General features: G+C 41.8%; 1 protein-coding gene across 1 annotated transcript in view; it reads left to right on the forward strand.

The window, feature by feature from the left end:
- The window catches only part of LOC111954467 (endothelial zinc finger protein induced by tumor necrosis factor alpha-like), a 9,038-nt gene extending 4,403 nt beyond the window's left edge, over positions 1-4,635 (forward strand). Inside the window, exon 2 of the mRNA XM_023974273.2 lies at positions 3,275-4,635. Coding sequence (XP_023830041.1) covers positions 3,275-4,293 — 1,019 coding nt within the window. The 3' untranslated portion in view covers positions 4,294-4,635. The remainder of the gene's footprint in view (positions 1-3,274) is intronic.
- The last annotated feature ends 12,869 nt before the right edge of the window (positions 4,636-17,504 follow it).

Genomic DNA, 17,504 nt, shown 5'->3' on the forward strand with positions numbered 1-17,504 from the left:
GTTACTTTTTATTTTGACCCCCCCCCCCTTTGTTCAGCGACACATTCCATTTCTGATAGTCACATGTCTGTGGAACTTGTTCAGTTTATGTCTGTTGTTGAATCTTTTTATGTTCATACAAATATTTACACATGTTAAGTTTGCTGAAAATAAATGCAGTTGACAGTGAGAGGATGTTTCTTTTTTTGCTGAGTTTACATACATGTTGACATGAATCCCATCATGACTCACTGACTGTTTGTTTGTCATGAATTTAGTTGGTATCCAAAGATTTATTCCCAAAATGTATATTAGCCTAGTCTATAAAAAAATGTGTGAGTTTAGTTAGAGCTCTCAAACTCTTTCCATCAAAAAGAAAAACAACAAAAAAGTTGGTTCAACCCATTTAGATTGTAGATACTGCACCTTGCTTTTGCATTACCCATACAGTTGTTTAAGGTCATACAAAAGGCAGAGTGCAGTATCAGCATAGGGGTCAGATCAGTGGTCAGGGTTGATCTGCAGAAAAAATTAATTCATAATAAGATAGTCCATCAATGCATTACCACTTACATTGCCTTCAGAAAGTATTCACACCCCTGGACTTTTTCCACATTTTCTTGTTACAAATTGGGATTCAAATTAATATAATTGTAATTTTTCAAAGATCTACAGTGGATGAAAAATYYTAACATTTTTTTWAAAGATAAAAATGGAACTAATATATCTTCATTAGATAAGTATTCAACCCCCTGAGTTAATACATGTTAGAATCACCTTTGGCAGCGATTACAGCTGAGTCTTTTTTTGGTAAACACCTGGATTGTACAATATTATTTGCTCGTTATACTTTTTAAAACTCCTCAAGCTCTGTCAAGTTGGTTGTTGATCATCGCTAGATGGCCATTTTCAAGTCTTGTCATAGATTTTCAAGCTGGTTTAAATCAAAACTGTAACTAGTCCACTCAGGAACATTCAATGTCAACTTGGTTAGCAACTCCAGTGTATATTTGGCCTTGAGTTTTAGGTTAAAGGTGAATTTGTCTTTAGAAGGCAGACTGAAGCAGGTTTTCCYCTAGGATTTTGCCTGTGCTCAGCTGTTCATTTATTTTTATCGTAAAAAAAACTCCCTAGTCCTTGCCGAAGAAGAGCATATCCATAACATGATGCAGCCACCACCATCCTTGAAAATAATGTATGAAGAGTGGTACTCGGTGATGTGATGGATTTGCCCCAAACATACAGTGCYTTCAGAGAGTATTGATATATTCTCACCCATCTACACACAATACCCCATAATGACAAAGTGAAAACATGTTTTTACACATTTTTGCCAATTTATTGAGGTATTCACACCCCTTTACTATGATGCTCCAAATTTGAGATCAGGTGCATCCAATTMCCTTTGATCATTCTTGCGCTACAACTACAACTTGATTGGAGTGCACCTGTGGCCAATTAAATTGTTTGGAYGTGATTAAGAAAGAAACACACCTGTCTATATAAGGWACCACAGTTGACAGTGTATGTCAGAGCAGAAACTACCATGAAGTCCAAGGAACTGTCTGTAGAGTGCTGAGATGTGATGAGGCATATAGCTGGCGAMGGGTATAAAACWATTTCTAGGGTGTTGAAAGTTTCCAAGCGCATAGTGGTCTCCATTGGGAAATTGAAAAAATATGGAACTACCCAGACTCTGCCTAGAGCTGGCCGTCTGACCAAACTGGGCAAGAAGGACCTTGGTCAGAGAGGTGACCAAGATCCCAGTAACCCTGATAGAACTACAGAGTTCCTTGGCAAAGATAGGAGAACCTGCCAGAAGGACAACAGTCTCTATTGYACTTCACCAATCTGGGCTTTATGAGAGGGTGGCCAGAAGGACGCCACTCCTGAGAGCATAAGGCAAAATATTCTGTGGTTTGATCAGGCAGAATTGTTACTCTTTGGCCTAAATGCAAAGCACTATGTCTGGAGGAAACCAGGCACAGCTCATCACCTGTCTAACACCAACCCTACCGTGAGGCATGGTGATGGCAGCATCATGCTTTGGGGATGCTTTTCAGTAAAAGGGACTGGGAGACTGGTGTGGATAGAGGGAACAGTGAATGGAGCCAAATACAGGCAAATACTAGATGAGAACATGCTTCAGCGTGCAAATGACCTTTGACTGGGGCCCAAGATTTACATTCCAATAGGACAATGACCCAAAKCATACAGCCAAAGCATTTCTGTAATGGATTCAGAATAAAAATGTAAAAGTAATTGAGTGGCCCAGCCAAAGCTCAAACTTGAATCCCATTGAAATTCTGTGGAAAGACTTGAAGATTGCTGTTCACTGCCACTCCATATCTAATTTAACAGAGCTTGAGACTATCTGCAAGGAAGAATGGGAGAAAATTCACAAATCCAAAGCTGATATAGAATGTTCTGACACATACCCAAGACGACTCAAAGCTGTAATCGCTGCCAAAAGAGCTTCTACAAAGTATTGACTCGGGTGTGAATACTTATGTAAATGAGATTTCATTTTTAATAAATAATGTCTAAACATGTTTTCACTTTGTCATTATGGGTTATTGTGTGTAGATGGGTGAGATTCTTATTTATTTAATCCATTTACAATTCAGGCTGTAACATAAAATTTGTAAAAAGTCAAGGGGTGTGAATACTTAATTAAGGGACTGTATCTACCTACACCATATTTGGCCTGGTAGCAAAAAAACTCCAGGCATTTTTCTCAGTTTCACTGTTTGTGTAGTTAGTCCTCTTTGCYTTTGTAGGGCAGTATACATATCTAGTTAAAACTCGACTTGATGTTCAGTATCTTCTCTTTCAAGTCGAAACACAGCTTGCCCATAATGTTTGCACTGCAGTGACAAATCAGGGATATAGCTTGAAAAATGTACCTCAATCCAGGGATGGAAGGTRTCGTTGATAATGATATAATTAGAAGATTGAAATGCTGCTTGCTAATGCTAAACCAGCCCATTGGATTCCACAACCCTTTCGGCAGCTACTCACCCAAACACTAGGTGCCACCTTTTCATGGAATCCAATGGCCTGCTTTAGCATTAGCGAGCCTTTATAGAACAGTTTTGTATGTATTTTCTACTGTGCATGATTTAAAAGTTGTCTGTCATGAAAAACTTATTGAAATAGCATTTTGCTTGGTATGTGCACTCARGTATGTCTAAAGGCTGTAGATCTATATATCATAGAGATGTATCATTCAGTTGTATCATTCAGTTCTATTTCATTCTGTGGTATACAAATAACCTCTGCACCTTCCCTCCAGACTCCTTGCAGCTCTCTCTCGCTGTTTCTGAAGAGAATGTTCCCCTTGAGCAGCAACACTTTGAGCAGGAGTGGAGGCCCAGTCTGGGGCAGGAGGACCCAGAGCCCACACAGATTAAACAAGAACATCAGGAACTCAAGGCCAGTAAGGAGGAAGAGCAGCTTCAAGGGCAGGAAGCTGAAATCATCGAGTTCAAATTACCTCATCTTTATTTGAAAAGTGATTGKGATCAGGAAAACCCTCTTCATTCCTTGACTCTTCCCCAAACCCAGACGGTGGAGAACAGAGACAGTGCCACTAAACCAGTGAATCTCACACCTTTTGTCACTGTTACCCACCTGAAGAGTCTTGACATTCCCTGTGACCCTCCAGATAATCAAAACAATGTCTACAGCCACAGCTCAGCTGTAAGCAGTGACCCAGTAGGACTTGACAGCAGCCCACCATTGGATCCCAACCCATCAATGGGGGAACACTGTTCCAAACCCAGCACCACGTCTAGAAAAACTCACCATTGCTGTGACTGTGGTGAAACGTTTGCTCTGAAAGCTGACCTGCAGGGGCATGTGACTCTCGCTAAGAAGAGACCCAGCGAATGCCACCTCTGCCAAAAACGCTACAACTCCACCTGTAAATTGAAGGCCCATGTCAGACTCTGTCATGTGGAGAAACCCTCCACCTGCCCCTTTTGTGGAAAGACCTTCAAACTCAAAGGAGATCTGTCCAGACATATGAGGATTCACACAGGAGAGAAACCATTTAGCTGTGGAGACTGTGGTAAGAGTTTCAATCAGAAGGGACACCTAACTGAACATATAAGGACTCACACAGGAGAGAAACCCTTTRGCTGTGGTGACTGTGGGAAAAGTTTCATTCAGAAGGGGGACCTAAGGAGGCATGTRCTGACTCACACMGGAGAGAAACCATTTAGCTGTGGTGACTGTGGGAAAAGCTTCAATCGGAARGGGAACCTGAACTTGCACATACTGACTCACACAGGAGAGAACGTYCACAAATAAAGAAACAAGTAAAGAAAACAGAATGAAAAATCAAAGAGGAAACGAATTAGGACAAAGACCTCTTGTCTGAAGATGAACAACTCTTTGGAAAARCAAAGCAACTCTGGATCATTCATTCTCTGGRTTTCAGATAAATAGATGTCATGAATTTACTTTTGTAAAATGTTCTATGTAAAAAAAAGTTTGATTTGATCTAACACTACAGAGTAGTTTAAAACTCATGGTCTGCTGTTCAGAGTCTCTTGATGTATTCACTTCATTATAAACAGGAATTMCTGGTYGTTTGTTTTAGGAATGTCTGGAAAATAGTCTGACAGATGTTATTGACATAAAAAAAATGTATACTCCAATAAAATGTGTACTTGCATTTGTCCAATATCAATTTTCATCAATGTTGTATTAATGCTGCTCATTTATGATATTGATTTAATCTTGTATATATATATTTTTAAATACTGTTATTGTTCATACAGTGTCTATGGTAGGAAACTACAGACTGATATATGGTACGTTTTGTGTTTCCCTTCCTCATGGATATGAGTASGATTTGTGGAGCCATTGGAGGGTAAACTGATCCTAGACCTGTATGTCTAAGGGCAATGTCTGGACCTTTATAGCCAAGGACTGTGGCCATACCCCTCTTTGTTGTCTGTTCCCCCAGAATCACTACATCACCAAACATAGCACAATCTGCAGCACTACCTGGAAATACTGCCCTCAGACATTGAACATCTAGGGCTCGATTCTATCGTATCACTGAAGAGCCGTGGTATAACGCAATTTCAATTTAAAGGTAATTTCCGATTGAGTCGACATATGCCGTTTTTTCTTACTGTGAATGCTATCACGCGACGGYAGCAAMATTGCCTTTAAATGTCAGTCGCGATTGAGTCGAGCCCCTAATTCCATAGGCCTATACCAAGATTCTGATCCCTTTCATGCACAGACCGAAATCTCACTCATTTACAATGCCTACTTCTTCGTATATCTGAAAGGGGTAGGTGGTAAAAAAACAAAAACAATGACAAATAAAATRCACTTAAAGACCTAGGGCTCTAGTCAATCCATATCACGGAAATGTAGCATTACAGCGTTACTTCAATTTAAAGACTWTGTTAGCGGAGTCTGCATTCATGGTAAACGCTGTTTATGTAGGCTCAATCAGAAATTACCTTAACATTTCTTACGCGATACGATTTGAATAGAACCCCTAGTCATGATTCCTGGCATTTTCACAGACCATTGTAATCAAAATACAGGTATCCGGTCTGTGTGAAGGGTTCTCTGCGTTTCAAACAGGTAACTTCACTAACACTTCCATTGATTAACACCTCCCGAATTTGACATGCAAACAGCCCGCCATGGTTTTAAAACACCTCCCTGCCCCCAACCCTCCCAATTTGTCAGTTACCGCTGATATGTATAAAATGGTAGTAGAACTGCAGAGAAAGTGGTAAATAGGGGGCTGTATGAAAGGGGGTCATATATATATATATTTTTTTACAGGTAAATACTACACATTCTGTCTGAAATGAGTATAGTAGTGATAAGCTAAAACCAAGACACATTTATATGGTTAAGATTCAGTAATACTTGCAACTCAACAGTAAAGGTGCTGATGATGATGTGGGGAGTCATGTGATGCTACGAAGAAAGGTGCTTGTCTGAAAGGAGCCTCCTGATAAAACCCTCCAATTTCTTCGATAGAAGTTCGATAGAATAGTCAATTTAGTATAATTGTTTTTGAGGGGAAAGTTACAGTTGAAGTCAGACGTTTACATACACCTTAGCCAAATACATTTAAACTCAGTTTTTCACAATTCCTGACATTTAATCCCTAGTAAAAAATCCCTGTTTTAGGTTTCAGTTAGGATCACCACTTATTTTTAAGAATGTGAAATGTCAGAATAAATAGCAGAGAGAATTATTCATTTCAGCTTTTATTTCTTTTCATCATATTCCCAGTGGGTCAGAAGTTTACATACACTCAATTAGTAATTTGGTAGCATTGCTTTAAATTGTTTTAACTTGGGTCAAACGTTTTGGGTAGCCTTCCACAAGCTTCCCACAATAAGTTAGGGTGAATTCTGTCCACATTCCTCCTGACAGAGCTGGTGACTGAGTCAGTTTGTCGGCCTCCTCTGCTCGCACACGCTTTTTTCAGTTCTTGCCCACAAATTGTTCTATAGATTTGAGGTCAAGGCTTTGTTGATGGCCACTCCAACACCTTGACTTTGTTGTCTTTAAGCCATTTTGCCACAACTTTGGAAGTATGCTTGGGGTCATTGTCCATTTGGAAGACCCATTTGCGACCAAGCTTTAACTTCCTGACTGATGTCTTGAGATGTTGCTTCAATATATCCACATAATTTTCCTGCCTCATGATGCCATCTATTTTGTGAAGTGCACCAGTCCCTCCTGCAGCAGAAAACCCACTACAACATGATGCTGCCACCCCGTGCTTCACGGTTGGGATGCGTGTTCTTCAGCTTGCAAGCCTTCCCCTTTTTCCTCCAAACATAACAATGGTCATTATGGCAAAACAGTTCTATTTTTGTTTCACAGACCAGAGGACATTTCTCCAAAAAGTTTGATCTTTGTCCCCATGTGCAGTTGCAAATCGTAGTCTGGCTTTTTTTAATGGCGGTTTTGGACCGTGGCTTCTTCCTTGCTGTGCGATCATTTCAGGTTATGTCGATATAGGACTCGTTTTACTGTGGATATAGATACTTTTGTACATGTTTCCTCCAGCATCTTCACAAGGTCCTTTGCTGTTGTTCTGGGACTGATTTGCACTTTTCGCACCAAAGTACGTTCATCTCTAGGAGACAGAACGTGTCTCTTTCCTGAGCGGTATGACGGCTGCGTGGTCCCATTGTGTATACTTGCGTACTATTGTTGCACAGACGAACGTGGTACCTTCAGGCGTTTGGAAATTGCTCCCAAGGATGAACCAGACTTGTGGAGGTCTACAATTTTTTTCTGGGGTCTGGCTGATTTCTTTTGATTTTCCCATGATGTCAAGCAAAGAGGCACTGAGTTTGAAGTAGGCTTTGAAATACATCCACAGTACACCTCCAATTGACTCAAATTATGTCAATTAGCCTATCAGAAGCTTCTAAAGCCATGACATCATTTTCTGGAATTTTCCAAGCTGTTTAAAGCACAGTCAACTTAGTGTATGTAAACTTCTGACCCACTTGGAATTGTGATACAGTGAATTATAAATGAAATAATCTGTCTGTAAACAATTGTTGGAAAAATGACTTGTGTCATGCACAAAGTAGATGTCCTAACGACTTCCAAAACTATAGTTTGTTAACAAGAAATTTGTGAGTGGTTGAAAAATGAGTTTTAATGACTCCAATGTAAGTGTATGTAAACTATCGACTTCAACTGTACTTTTAGTTGTTTATCTAAGTTTTTCAACAATGTCTGCATTGAATTCAGCTTCAACACGTACACGTAGCACGATCCCTTGTGCAGAGGCTAACAGGGCTAGCTCTGTTGCTAGCACTTTAGCAAGCATGACGTTGACAGGGCAGAACATAGAACCACTCGTTGTCGGCCTTGCAATCATCCCTACAGAAGGCCATGGAAGAAATGGGTTGAGTCAGCACTATTCTTTGAATCGGATGTTTCTCAGGTCAAGCAATCTCAGATGGATACAGTGGGGAGAACAAGTATTTGATACACTGCCGATTTTGCAGGTTTTCCTACTTACAAAGCATGTAGAGGTCTGTAATATTTATCATAGGTACACTTCAACTGTGAGAGACGGAATCTAAAACAAAAATCCAGAAAATCACATTGTATGATTTTTAAGTAATTAATTGGCATTTTATTGCATGACATAAGTATTTGATCACCTACCAACCAGTAAGAATTCCGGCTCTCACAGACCTGGTAGTTTTTCTTTAAGAGCCCTCCTGTTCTCCACTCATTACCTGTATTAACTGCACCTGTTTTGAACTCGTTGCCTGTAGAAAAGACACCTGTTCACACACTCAATCCACAGACTCCAACCTTTCCACAATGGCCAAGACCAGAGAGCTGTTAAGGACATCAGGGATAAAATTGTAGACCTGCACAAGGCTGGGATGGGCTACAGGACAATAGGCAAGCAGCTTGGTGAGAAGGCAACAACTGTTGGCGCAATTATTAGAAAATGGAAGAAGTTCAAGATGACGGTCAATCACCTCGGTCTGGGCTCCATGCAAGATTTCACCTCGTGGGCATCAATATCATGAGGAAGGTGAGGGATCAGCCCAGAACTACACGGCAGGACCTGGTCAATGACCTGAAGAGAGCTGGGACCACAGTCTCAAAGAAAACCATTAGTAACACACTACGCCGTCATGGATTAAAATCCTGCAGCGCACGCAAGGTCCCCCTGCTTAAGCCAGTGCATGTCCAGGCCTGTCTGAAGTTTGCCAATGACCATCTGGATGATCCAGAGAGGAATGGGAGAAGGTCATGTGGTCTGATGAGACAAAAATAGAGCTTTTTTGGTCTAACTCCACTCGCCGTGTTTGGAGGAAGAAGAAGTATGAGTACAACCCAAGAACACCATCCCAACCGTGAAGCATGGAGGTGGAAACATCATTCTTTGGGGATGCTTTTCTGCAAAGGGGACAGGACGACTGCACCGTATTGAGGGGAGGATGGATGGGGCCATGTATCGCGAGATCTTGGCCAACAACCTCCTTCCCTCAGTAAGAGCATTGAAGATGGGTCGTGGCTGGGTCTTCCAGCATGACAACGACACGAAGCACACCAGCCATGGCAACTAAGGAGTGGCTCCGTAAGAAGCATCTCAAGGTCCTGGAGTGGCCTAGCCAGTCTCCAGACCTGAACCCATAGAAAATCTTTGGAGGGAGCTGAAACTCCGTATTGCCCAGCGACAGCCCCAACCTGAAGGATCTGGAGAAGATCTGTAGGGAGGAGTGGGCCAAAATCCTGCTGCAGTGTGTGCAAACCTAGTCAAGAACTACAGGAAACGTATGATCTCTGTAATTGCAAACAAAGGTTTCTGTACCAAATATTAAGTTCTGCTTTTCTTGATGTATCAAATACTTATGTCATGCAATAAAATGCAAATTAATTACTTAAAAATCATACAATGTGATTTTCTGGATTTTTGTTTTAGATTCCGTCTCTCACAGTTGAAGTGTACCTATTATAAATATTACAGACCTCTACATGCTTTGTAAGTAGGAAAACTGCAAAATCGGCAGTGTATCAAATACTTGTTCTCCCCACTGTATGCAAGAACATTTATCGTTCATAATTACAGAGGCTGATGAGGCAGATGGTCAGATATCAATGCTGGAGGATGACCAAACTGTATGAGGATCTCCACAGAAGGGTGCAAGCTAACCGAGACAGGGCRCCTCAATTTATGACTTTTAGGGGTCAAGGAGGATTGCAAGCAGAGGGAATGTGTGAGACRAATTATATCGGAGGCTCTGGGGGTTGATCTGGACGAATCTGAGCYTCAACGAGTCCACGGTTCTCTAGCACCAATACCACGCGAGAATCGGGTAGCCTAGTGGTTAGAGCGTTGGGCCAGTAAGGTTTCAAATCCCGGAGCTGACAATCCTCGAACTGACAAGGTAAAAATCCCCCGTTCTGCCCCTGAACAAGGCAGTTAACCCACTGTTCCCCGATAGGCTGTCATTGTAAATAAGAATTTGTTCTTAACTGACTTGCCTAGTTAAATAACGGTTAAAAAAATCTGCCGCCTAGATCGATCATCATCTGCTTTCTCAGGGATCTGGCGAGAGAGAGAGCTGGCCAATGCGAAGGGAATGTATCGGGAGAAGAGAGAGGTGACATGTAAGGGCTTCAAGCTATGATTCTTTCCCGATATGACCAAGGCTATGGTGGATAAAAGGAGGCTGTTTACCTTAACAAGGAAGAGGCTGCATGAGTTGGATGTAAGTTTCACACTCGCCTACCCAGCTGTGCTAGGCTTTACTTCGGTGACTATTGCAAGGCGATGGAATTCTTCAAGAAAAACTCAGAGGACCAGAAACAAGGGCATGAATGGCATAGCTATATTTGCCGGCGAGTTCTATATGGTACGGTGTTTATGTGACACACTATCGCAAAGACACCGTGCAAACTAATAGCTACAGTATTTAGCTTTTCGGCTATTTCAGACTGTATAGCTACAATGTTGCTATTTTTGTTACTGGAGGTTTAGCCGGTTGGGTACTCAGTGACTGTATTCAAGTTGCCTTGTCAAAACTACCCATAAGAAAATATGTCGGTCAATTAAGTAGATGGAACTAACAACCTTGACATTATTTTAATTGATCTGATTTTATGAGTTCATAGAAAATGTTGTTAACCCCCTTTCCGTTAATTTYACGTATTGCCATTTGGTGGGTGAAGTATATGCTATGTTTAAATCATTTCCTTTTTATGATTTTTTTTACTAAGGTGTCCTGAGAAGGGGGGGGGGTTGAGGAGGTGAGGGGCTTGGGACTAGGGTGACYGCTTTTAAGTGATATAGCTTTTATTTTAAGAAACTAATTTGGTTGATTCACAGGCTGCTAAATTGAAAAGGGATTGGGTTRGGCAGATATTTCATAGCTCATTTTCAAGCAAAAAACACGGTGTTGCAATTTTGTCATGTTAAAGCTACGTAACGACGAGGCAGAAAGAATGATTTTGTGTTGAGGCTCTGGTAAATGGTAATAAGGTTAATATGTGTAATATTTACGCMCCAAACAAGGAGGATCCTGGGTTTTTCCATAAGGTTAATAAGGTCATGGGAGAAATCATTGGTGGCAATACAGTGGTAGCGGGAGACTTTAACCAGGTTCAAGATGGTATTCTTGATAAAAACGACTTATTCTAAAACGGTACCAAGGGACAGAGCAGTGATACACCTATKAATGAGGGATCTGGGTCTGTGTAGATATATGGAGACTTGTCAATCCTAGAGAGAAGGAATATATGTTTTATTCACATAACCATTAATATCATTCCAGGATAGATTACTTCCTAATTTCCAAGAGTATGACTAAAGAGGTGATAGRWTGTAAAATAAGGGTTATTGCTTTGACAGGCCACGCAACAGTGGAATTATGTATAGCAGTTGAGGCTGATATGGCTAAGAATAGCACTAGATGGAGGATKAATACGTCCTTATTCCAAGGCGAAACATTTCATCTTTCACTCAATGAAGATCTCAAGTGTTTTTTTTCAAACAAATATTGGTTCCATTGATAAACTGAGTACGGTGTGGGAKGCCTCTGAAGCTTATGTTCGGGGCAAGACAATAGCACACACCAGTAGAAAGAAAAKGGAAGATGGAGAAAGAGTTGAAAAACTAGAGTCTTGAAATTAAAGAGTTGGAAAAATAGTCATCCAAGAAAAACACTGAGTCACTATTGAAACAAGTCTGTGATCTGAAATTTCATTCACATGACCCCAGATCAAATAAAGGATTTGGATTCTCCTATACTACAATCTGAGATAAGAACAGCCATCACCTCAATGAAGTCTGGAAAGTCACCAGGATTAGACGGCTTCCCGGTTGAGTATTATAAGAGGGATAATGACGTATTAGCTCTTATATTAACACTGGTGTACATAGAAGCTCTGGAACTGGAGCAGCTACCTGACACTTTTAATAAGGCACTCATTTCATTAATTCTCAAGAAGGATAGAGACCCCACTGACCCAGGTTCGGAGTTGATTGTGAGGTGCCTTCCAAAGTACTAGTCATGAGGCTGGAGAAGGTTTWACCTCATATTACTCACACGGATCAGGTGGGATTTGTAAAAAGTAGAACCTCCACAGACAATCTTAGATGTTTGCTTCACCTCATGTGGCTGAGTCAAAACGAGGATACTCAGGTGGCAGCCCTTTCACTAGATGCGGCGAAGGCATTCGATAGGGTGGAGTGGGGCWTTTTGACATATGCCCTTATAAAGTTTGGCTTTGGCCCTGGATTTATCAAGTGGGTTAAGGTATTATACTCCAGTCCAAGAGMAGCAGTCCTCACAAATGGTAGGATCTCTTCATTTTTTAAAATTTGTTAACGGGAACCCAGCAGGGCAGTCCTCTCTCACCTCTCCTTTTTACTCTATTTCTGGAGCCCTTGGCAGCAGCAATCAGAGCTGATTCAGGAATCAAAGGAGTGATGGGAGGTGCCAGAGAGCATGAGCTGTTTTTATATGCTGACGACATATTGTTACTTATTAGGGAACCGGCTGCATCAATCCCTTTGGTTTTGAACACAATTGACTTGTTCTCACATATATCTGGTTATAAGATTAATTGGCAGAAGTCAGAGGCYATGCCTGTATCCAAATGATGTCCTCCTGTTGCAATTACTTAATTTCAGTTCAAATGGGTGCCATCAGGGATGAAATACCTGGGTATAAGACTGAGCAAYGAACTACAGAATATCATGCAAATTAATATGATGCCACTACTTTAAAAAAAACTAGAATAACATTGATAAATTAAGGTTGTTTAATCTTACTTCATGAGGCAAAATAAATACTGTTAAAATGGTTGTGGCACCAGTTTAATGATTGTGTCCATGATGCTCCCTGTGACCATTTCTCCCTTACTATTTAAGCAGTACAATCAAATGATTAAGGATKATCTTTGGGATGAGAAAAAAGTTATATGCTCCAAGGGATAAAGGAGGACTAGCATTACCCAATGTAGAACTATACAACATATCATTTGAAGTACCCAAATTGGCCAGACACTGAGGCAATTATGATTCCCATTTGGGATGGACTCAGATTGATTCAGACAATAACATTGAAGTCTACGCTGACTCGGTGAGCGTGTTTATAAKGAAGTGTATAGGAGATGTTGTACCTACTGTGACTATTAAAACCTTCCTTATCCAGAAACCGTGGATTGATGGCAGCATTCGTGCAAAACTGAAAGCCCGTACCACCACATTTAATCATGACAAGGCGACTGGAAACATGGCCGAATACAAACAGTGTAGTTATTCCCTCCATAAGGCAATCAATCAAGCAAAGTGGCAGTATAGAGACAAAGTGGAGTCGCAATTCAACGGCTCAAACACAAGATGTATGTGGCATACAATCACGGATTACAAAAAGAAAACCAGCCCGACGCGGACATCGACGTCTTGCTCCCAGACAAATTAAACAACTTCTTTACGCGCTTTGAGGACAATGCAGTGCCACTGACACGGGCCCTAAAAATTGTCAAAGACTCCAGCTACCCTAGTTATAGACTGTTCTCTCTGCTACCGTACGGCAAGCGGTACCGGAGCGCCAAGTCTAGGCTTCTAAACAGCTTCTTCACCCAAACCATAAGATCCCTGAATATCTCATCAAATGGCTACCCAGACTATTTGCATTGCCCCCCCCCCTCTCTTATTTACACCGCTGCTACTCTCTGTTGTTATCATCTACTCACTTTAATAACTCTACCTACATGTACATATTACCTCAATTACCTCTAACTAACCGGTGCTCCCACACATTGACTCTGTACCGGTACCCCCCTGTATATAGCCTTGCTATTGTTATTTTACTACTGCTCTTTATTTCTTATTCGTATTATTCTTCTTATTTATTTATTTTTAAATTTGAACTGCATTGTTGGTTAGGGACACGTAAGTAAGCATTTCACTGTTGTATTCCGCGCATGTGACTAATAAAATGTAATTTGATGTCTATGGGCTCTCCTTCTCCGTGGCCGACGTGAGTAAAGCATGTAAACGTGTTAACCCTCGCAAGGCTGCCGGCCCAGATGGCATCCCTGGCCGCGTCCTCAGAGCATGCGCAGACCAGCTGGTTGGTGTGTTTACGGACATATTCAATCAATCCCTATCCCAGTCTGCTGTCCCCACATGCTTCAAGATGGCCACCATTGTTCCTTTTCCCAAGAAAGCTAAGGTAACTGAACTAAATGACTATCGCCCCGTAGCACTCACTTCTGTCATCATGAAGTGCTTTGAGAGACTAGTCAAGGATCATATCACCTCCACCCTACCTGTCAGCCTAGACCCACTCCAATTTGCTTACCGCCCCAATAGGTCCACAGACGATGCAGTCACCATCACACTGCACACTGCCCTATCCCATCTGGACAAGAGGAATACCTATGTAAGAATGTTGTTCATTGACTACAACTCAGCATTCAACACCATAGTACCCTCCAAACTCATCATTAAGCTTGAGACCCTGGGTCTCGACCCCGCCCTGTGCAACTGGGTCCTGGACATCCTGACGGGCCGCCCCCAGGTGGTGAAGGTAGGAAACAACATCTCCACTCCGCTGATCCCACAAGGGTGTGTTCTCAGCCCTCTTCTGTACTCCCTGTTCACCCACGACTGCGTGGCCATGCACGCCTCCAACTCAATCATCAAGTTTGCAGACGACACCACAGTGGTAGGCTTGATTACCAACAACGGCGAGACAGCCTACAGGGAGAAGGTGAGGGCCCTTGGAGTGTGGTGTCAGGAAAATAACCATTCAGTCAATGTCAGCAAAACAAAAGAGATTATCGTGGACTTCAGGAAACAGTAGAGGGAGCACCCCCCTATCTACATTGACGGGACAGCAGTGAAGAAGGTGGAAACTTTTAAGTTCCTCTGTGTACATATTACCGACAAACTGAAATGGTCAATGCACACAGACAGTGTGGTGAAGAAGGTGCAACAGCGCCTCTTCAACCTCAGGWGGCTGAAAACCCTCACTAACTTTTACAGGTGCACAATTGAGTGCATCCTGTCGGGCTGTATCACCGCCTGGTATGGCAACTGCACCGCCAGAGGGTGGTGCGGTCTGCACAACGCATCACCGGGGGCAAACTACCTGCCCTCCAGGACACCTACAACACCCGATGTCACAGGAAGGCAAAAAAGATAATCAAGGACAAKAACCACCCGAGCCACTGCCTGTTCATCCCGCTATCATCCAGAAGGCGAGGTCAGTACAGGTGCATCAAAGCTGGGACAGAGAGATTGAAAAACAGCTTCTATCTCAAGGCCATCGTGGCCAGTTTAATAAATGTAACACTAGTCACTTTAATAATGCCACTTTAAGAATGTTTACATATCTCACATTACTCATCTCATATGTATATACTGTATCCTTCACTATCTATTATTTACTACCTATTGAATCTTAGCCGCTCTGGCACTGCTCATGAATATATTTTATACTTATATATTCTCATCCCATTCCTTTACTAGATTGTGTGCATTAGGCTTTGTTGTGGAATTGTTAGATATTAACTGTTAGATACTGCTGCACTGTCAGATCCAGAAGCATTTCACTACACTCACAATAACATCTGTTAACCATGTGTATGTGACCAATAACATTTGATTTGATTTGATAAAATGTGGAAAAAGTGGGTCTGAATACTTTCCGAATGCACTGCATGTTGACATCCTGTGCCAGGAATAGAAGACCAGCCACGTGACTGAAAGTGCTTCTGACCCCAACGGACCAACTCAAACTCCTGCATGTGGTCCAGAGAGGGCTGGCTTGGCTTCGGGCGTAAGAAGGACCACCTCCCAGATGCCAACAAATCTTCATATCCTGTCGAGAAACATTTGTGGAATAATACACCAAACGCAAAACACAGGACACAAAGGGTTTGTAATTCGGAAATGGTTGAGTGATAGTTGAAGGTAGAAAACGATAGATGGGTAAAGACTGATTCTCATTTCTACCATCTTCTTCCACAGATTGCGTGGGATCAGACTCGCAATAGATGGGTGGCTAAGAGTGCAGCGCAGCTGCACAGGAGATGGTATCAACTATCCACAGCCATTTGAAATCAGAGCATTGTAATTATATTGGAACTTTGAGCGTGTTATTATATGGTTGCGTACTACTTGTTTCTACATTTTGTTGATATTTCATTTTACAGAGCAAGCCTCTACCCCCCCCCCCCAATGGGGAACGCAGGCTAACTCCGGGCCTCTGGTGGTCGTCCCAAGGATAATAAAAATGTACTCCGTGGAAGCAGGTGAATAATTATTATTTATTCAACTTCTATAGCGCTTTTCATAGAATCTAAAGGGGTTCAAGAGCAACAAMAAAAAAAAMAAGCAATATATCAGCCCAGGTCAAGCAATAGAGGCCAAGTCTTTGAATGCTGCATCCACCGAAGATGGAGAGGGTCAGTGCATGGCTTGAGCGGAGAGAGCTGGTCAGAGGATGGTGATGATCTTGTAGAGGGCAAGTATGGGAACCAGCCTGAGTCTTATAGCCACTGGACTTCTCCTCTTCCACTTGTTTGTATTGCAATGTCTCTCAGGGTGATTGTCAGACTGTTATTGATACATAAAAAATATATATACTTTCCAGAAAAGATATTCCATTTGTCCGAGATTTCAATTTCGTCTTACAGTTTTCCACACGTTTGCTGAATCTTTGGCCCATTTCCCCAAAAACTCTAAACACAAAGCACAAACCCCAAACTCTACAGATCTCGAGCAAAAGCAAACACTGCATTCAAAACGGTTCTCTTTTTAGCATCAAAATGACACACGCGTCATAGGAGTAGATCTGTCTACCAACAACACACTGATGTGCTCAACACTACTATGAATATCCATCAGTAGGTTTATGCCTTTTCAGTGTTACACTGTAGCCGTTGTAAAAGATTGTTACAGTAATGTATACCTACTCAAATATACATAAATAAACACACACAAATGCAATACAGTAACAAAAACATTGTCATTTATTTCCAAAATGCAGTATTTGTTTTGTATGTAACACTTTCCATACCCAACAGGAGAAAACCAGGAAAAACATTCAGTAACATAAAGGGGTTTCTGTACAATTTTTTAAATTAAAGTGGCTCTTTCAAAACTCTAAACACAAAAAATACAAAAACACATGTAAATGTAAGAACAAAGACATTAGACTGCATCCTATTTTGGTCTGGCCACAGCACCTCATCTACATCACCATCGAAGTTCTCCCTGGCTAAACAGCGGGGAAAGAATCTTCTGGAGTGACGGATCCAGACGCCGAAAGCCCCCACATCAACTTCACCACCATGCATCCTCCGTTGCCAGGAGAAGAGGCATGCATGCAAGGGGATGGCGGTCATACACCTTCCATCGCCGTGCCGGGAAAAATCTCTCCAATTGAGTTTAGGAATGGGGAATATGATGGGAGGTATAGAACAATAAATTGTGGGGTGGTCGATGAACCAGTTATGGACCAGAG

The sequence above is a fragment of the Salvelinus sp. IW2-2015 genome, linkage group LG1, assembly GCF_002910315.2.
Source record: "Salvelinus sp. IW2-2015 linkage group LG1, ASM291031v2, whole genome shotgun sequence".
Classification (NCBI taxonomy): domain Eukaryota; kingdom Metazoa; phylum Chordata; class Actinopteri; order Salmoniformes; family Salmonidae; genus Salvelinus; species Salvelinus sp. IW2-2015.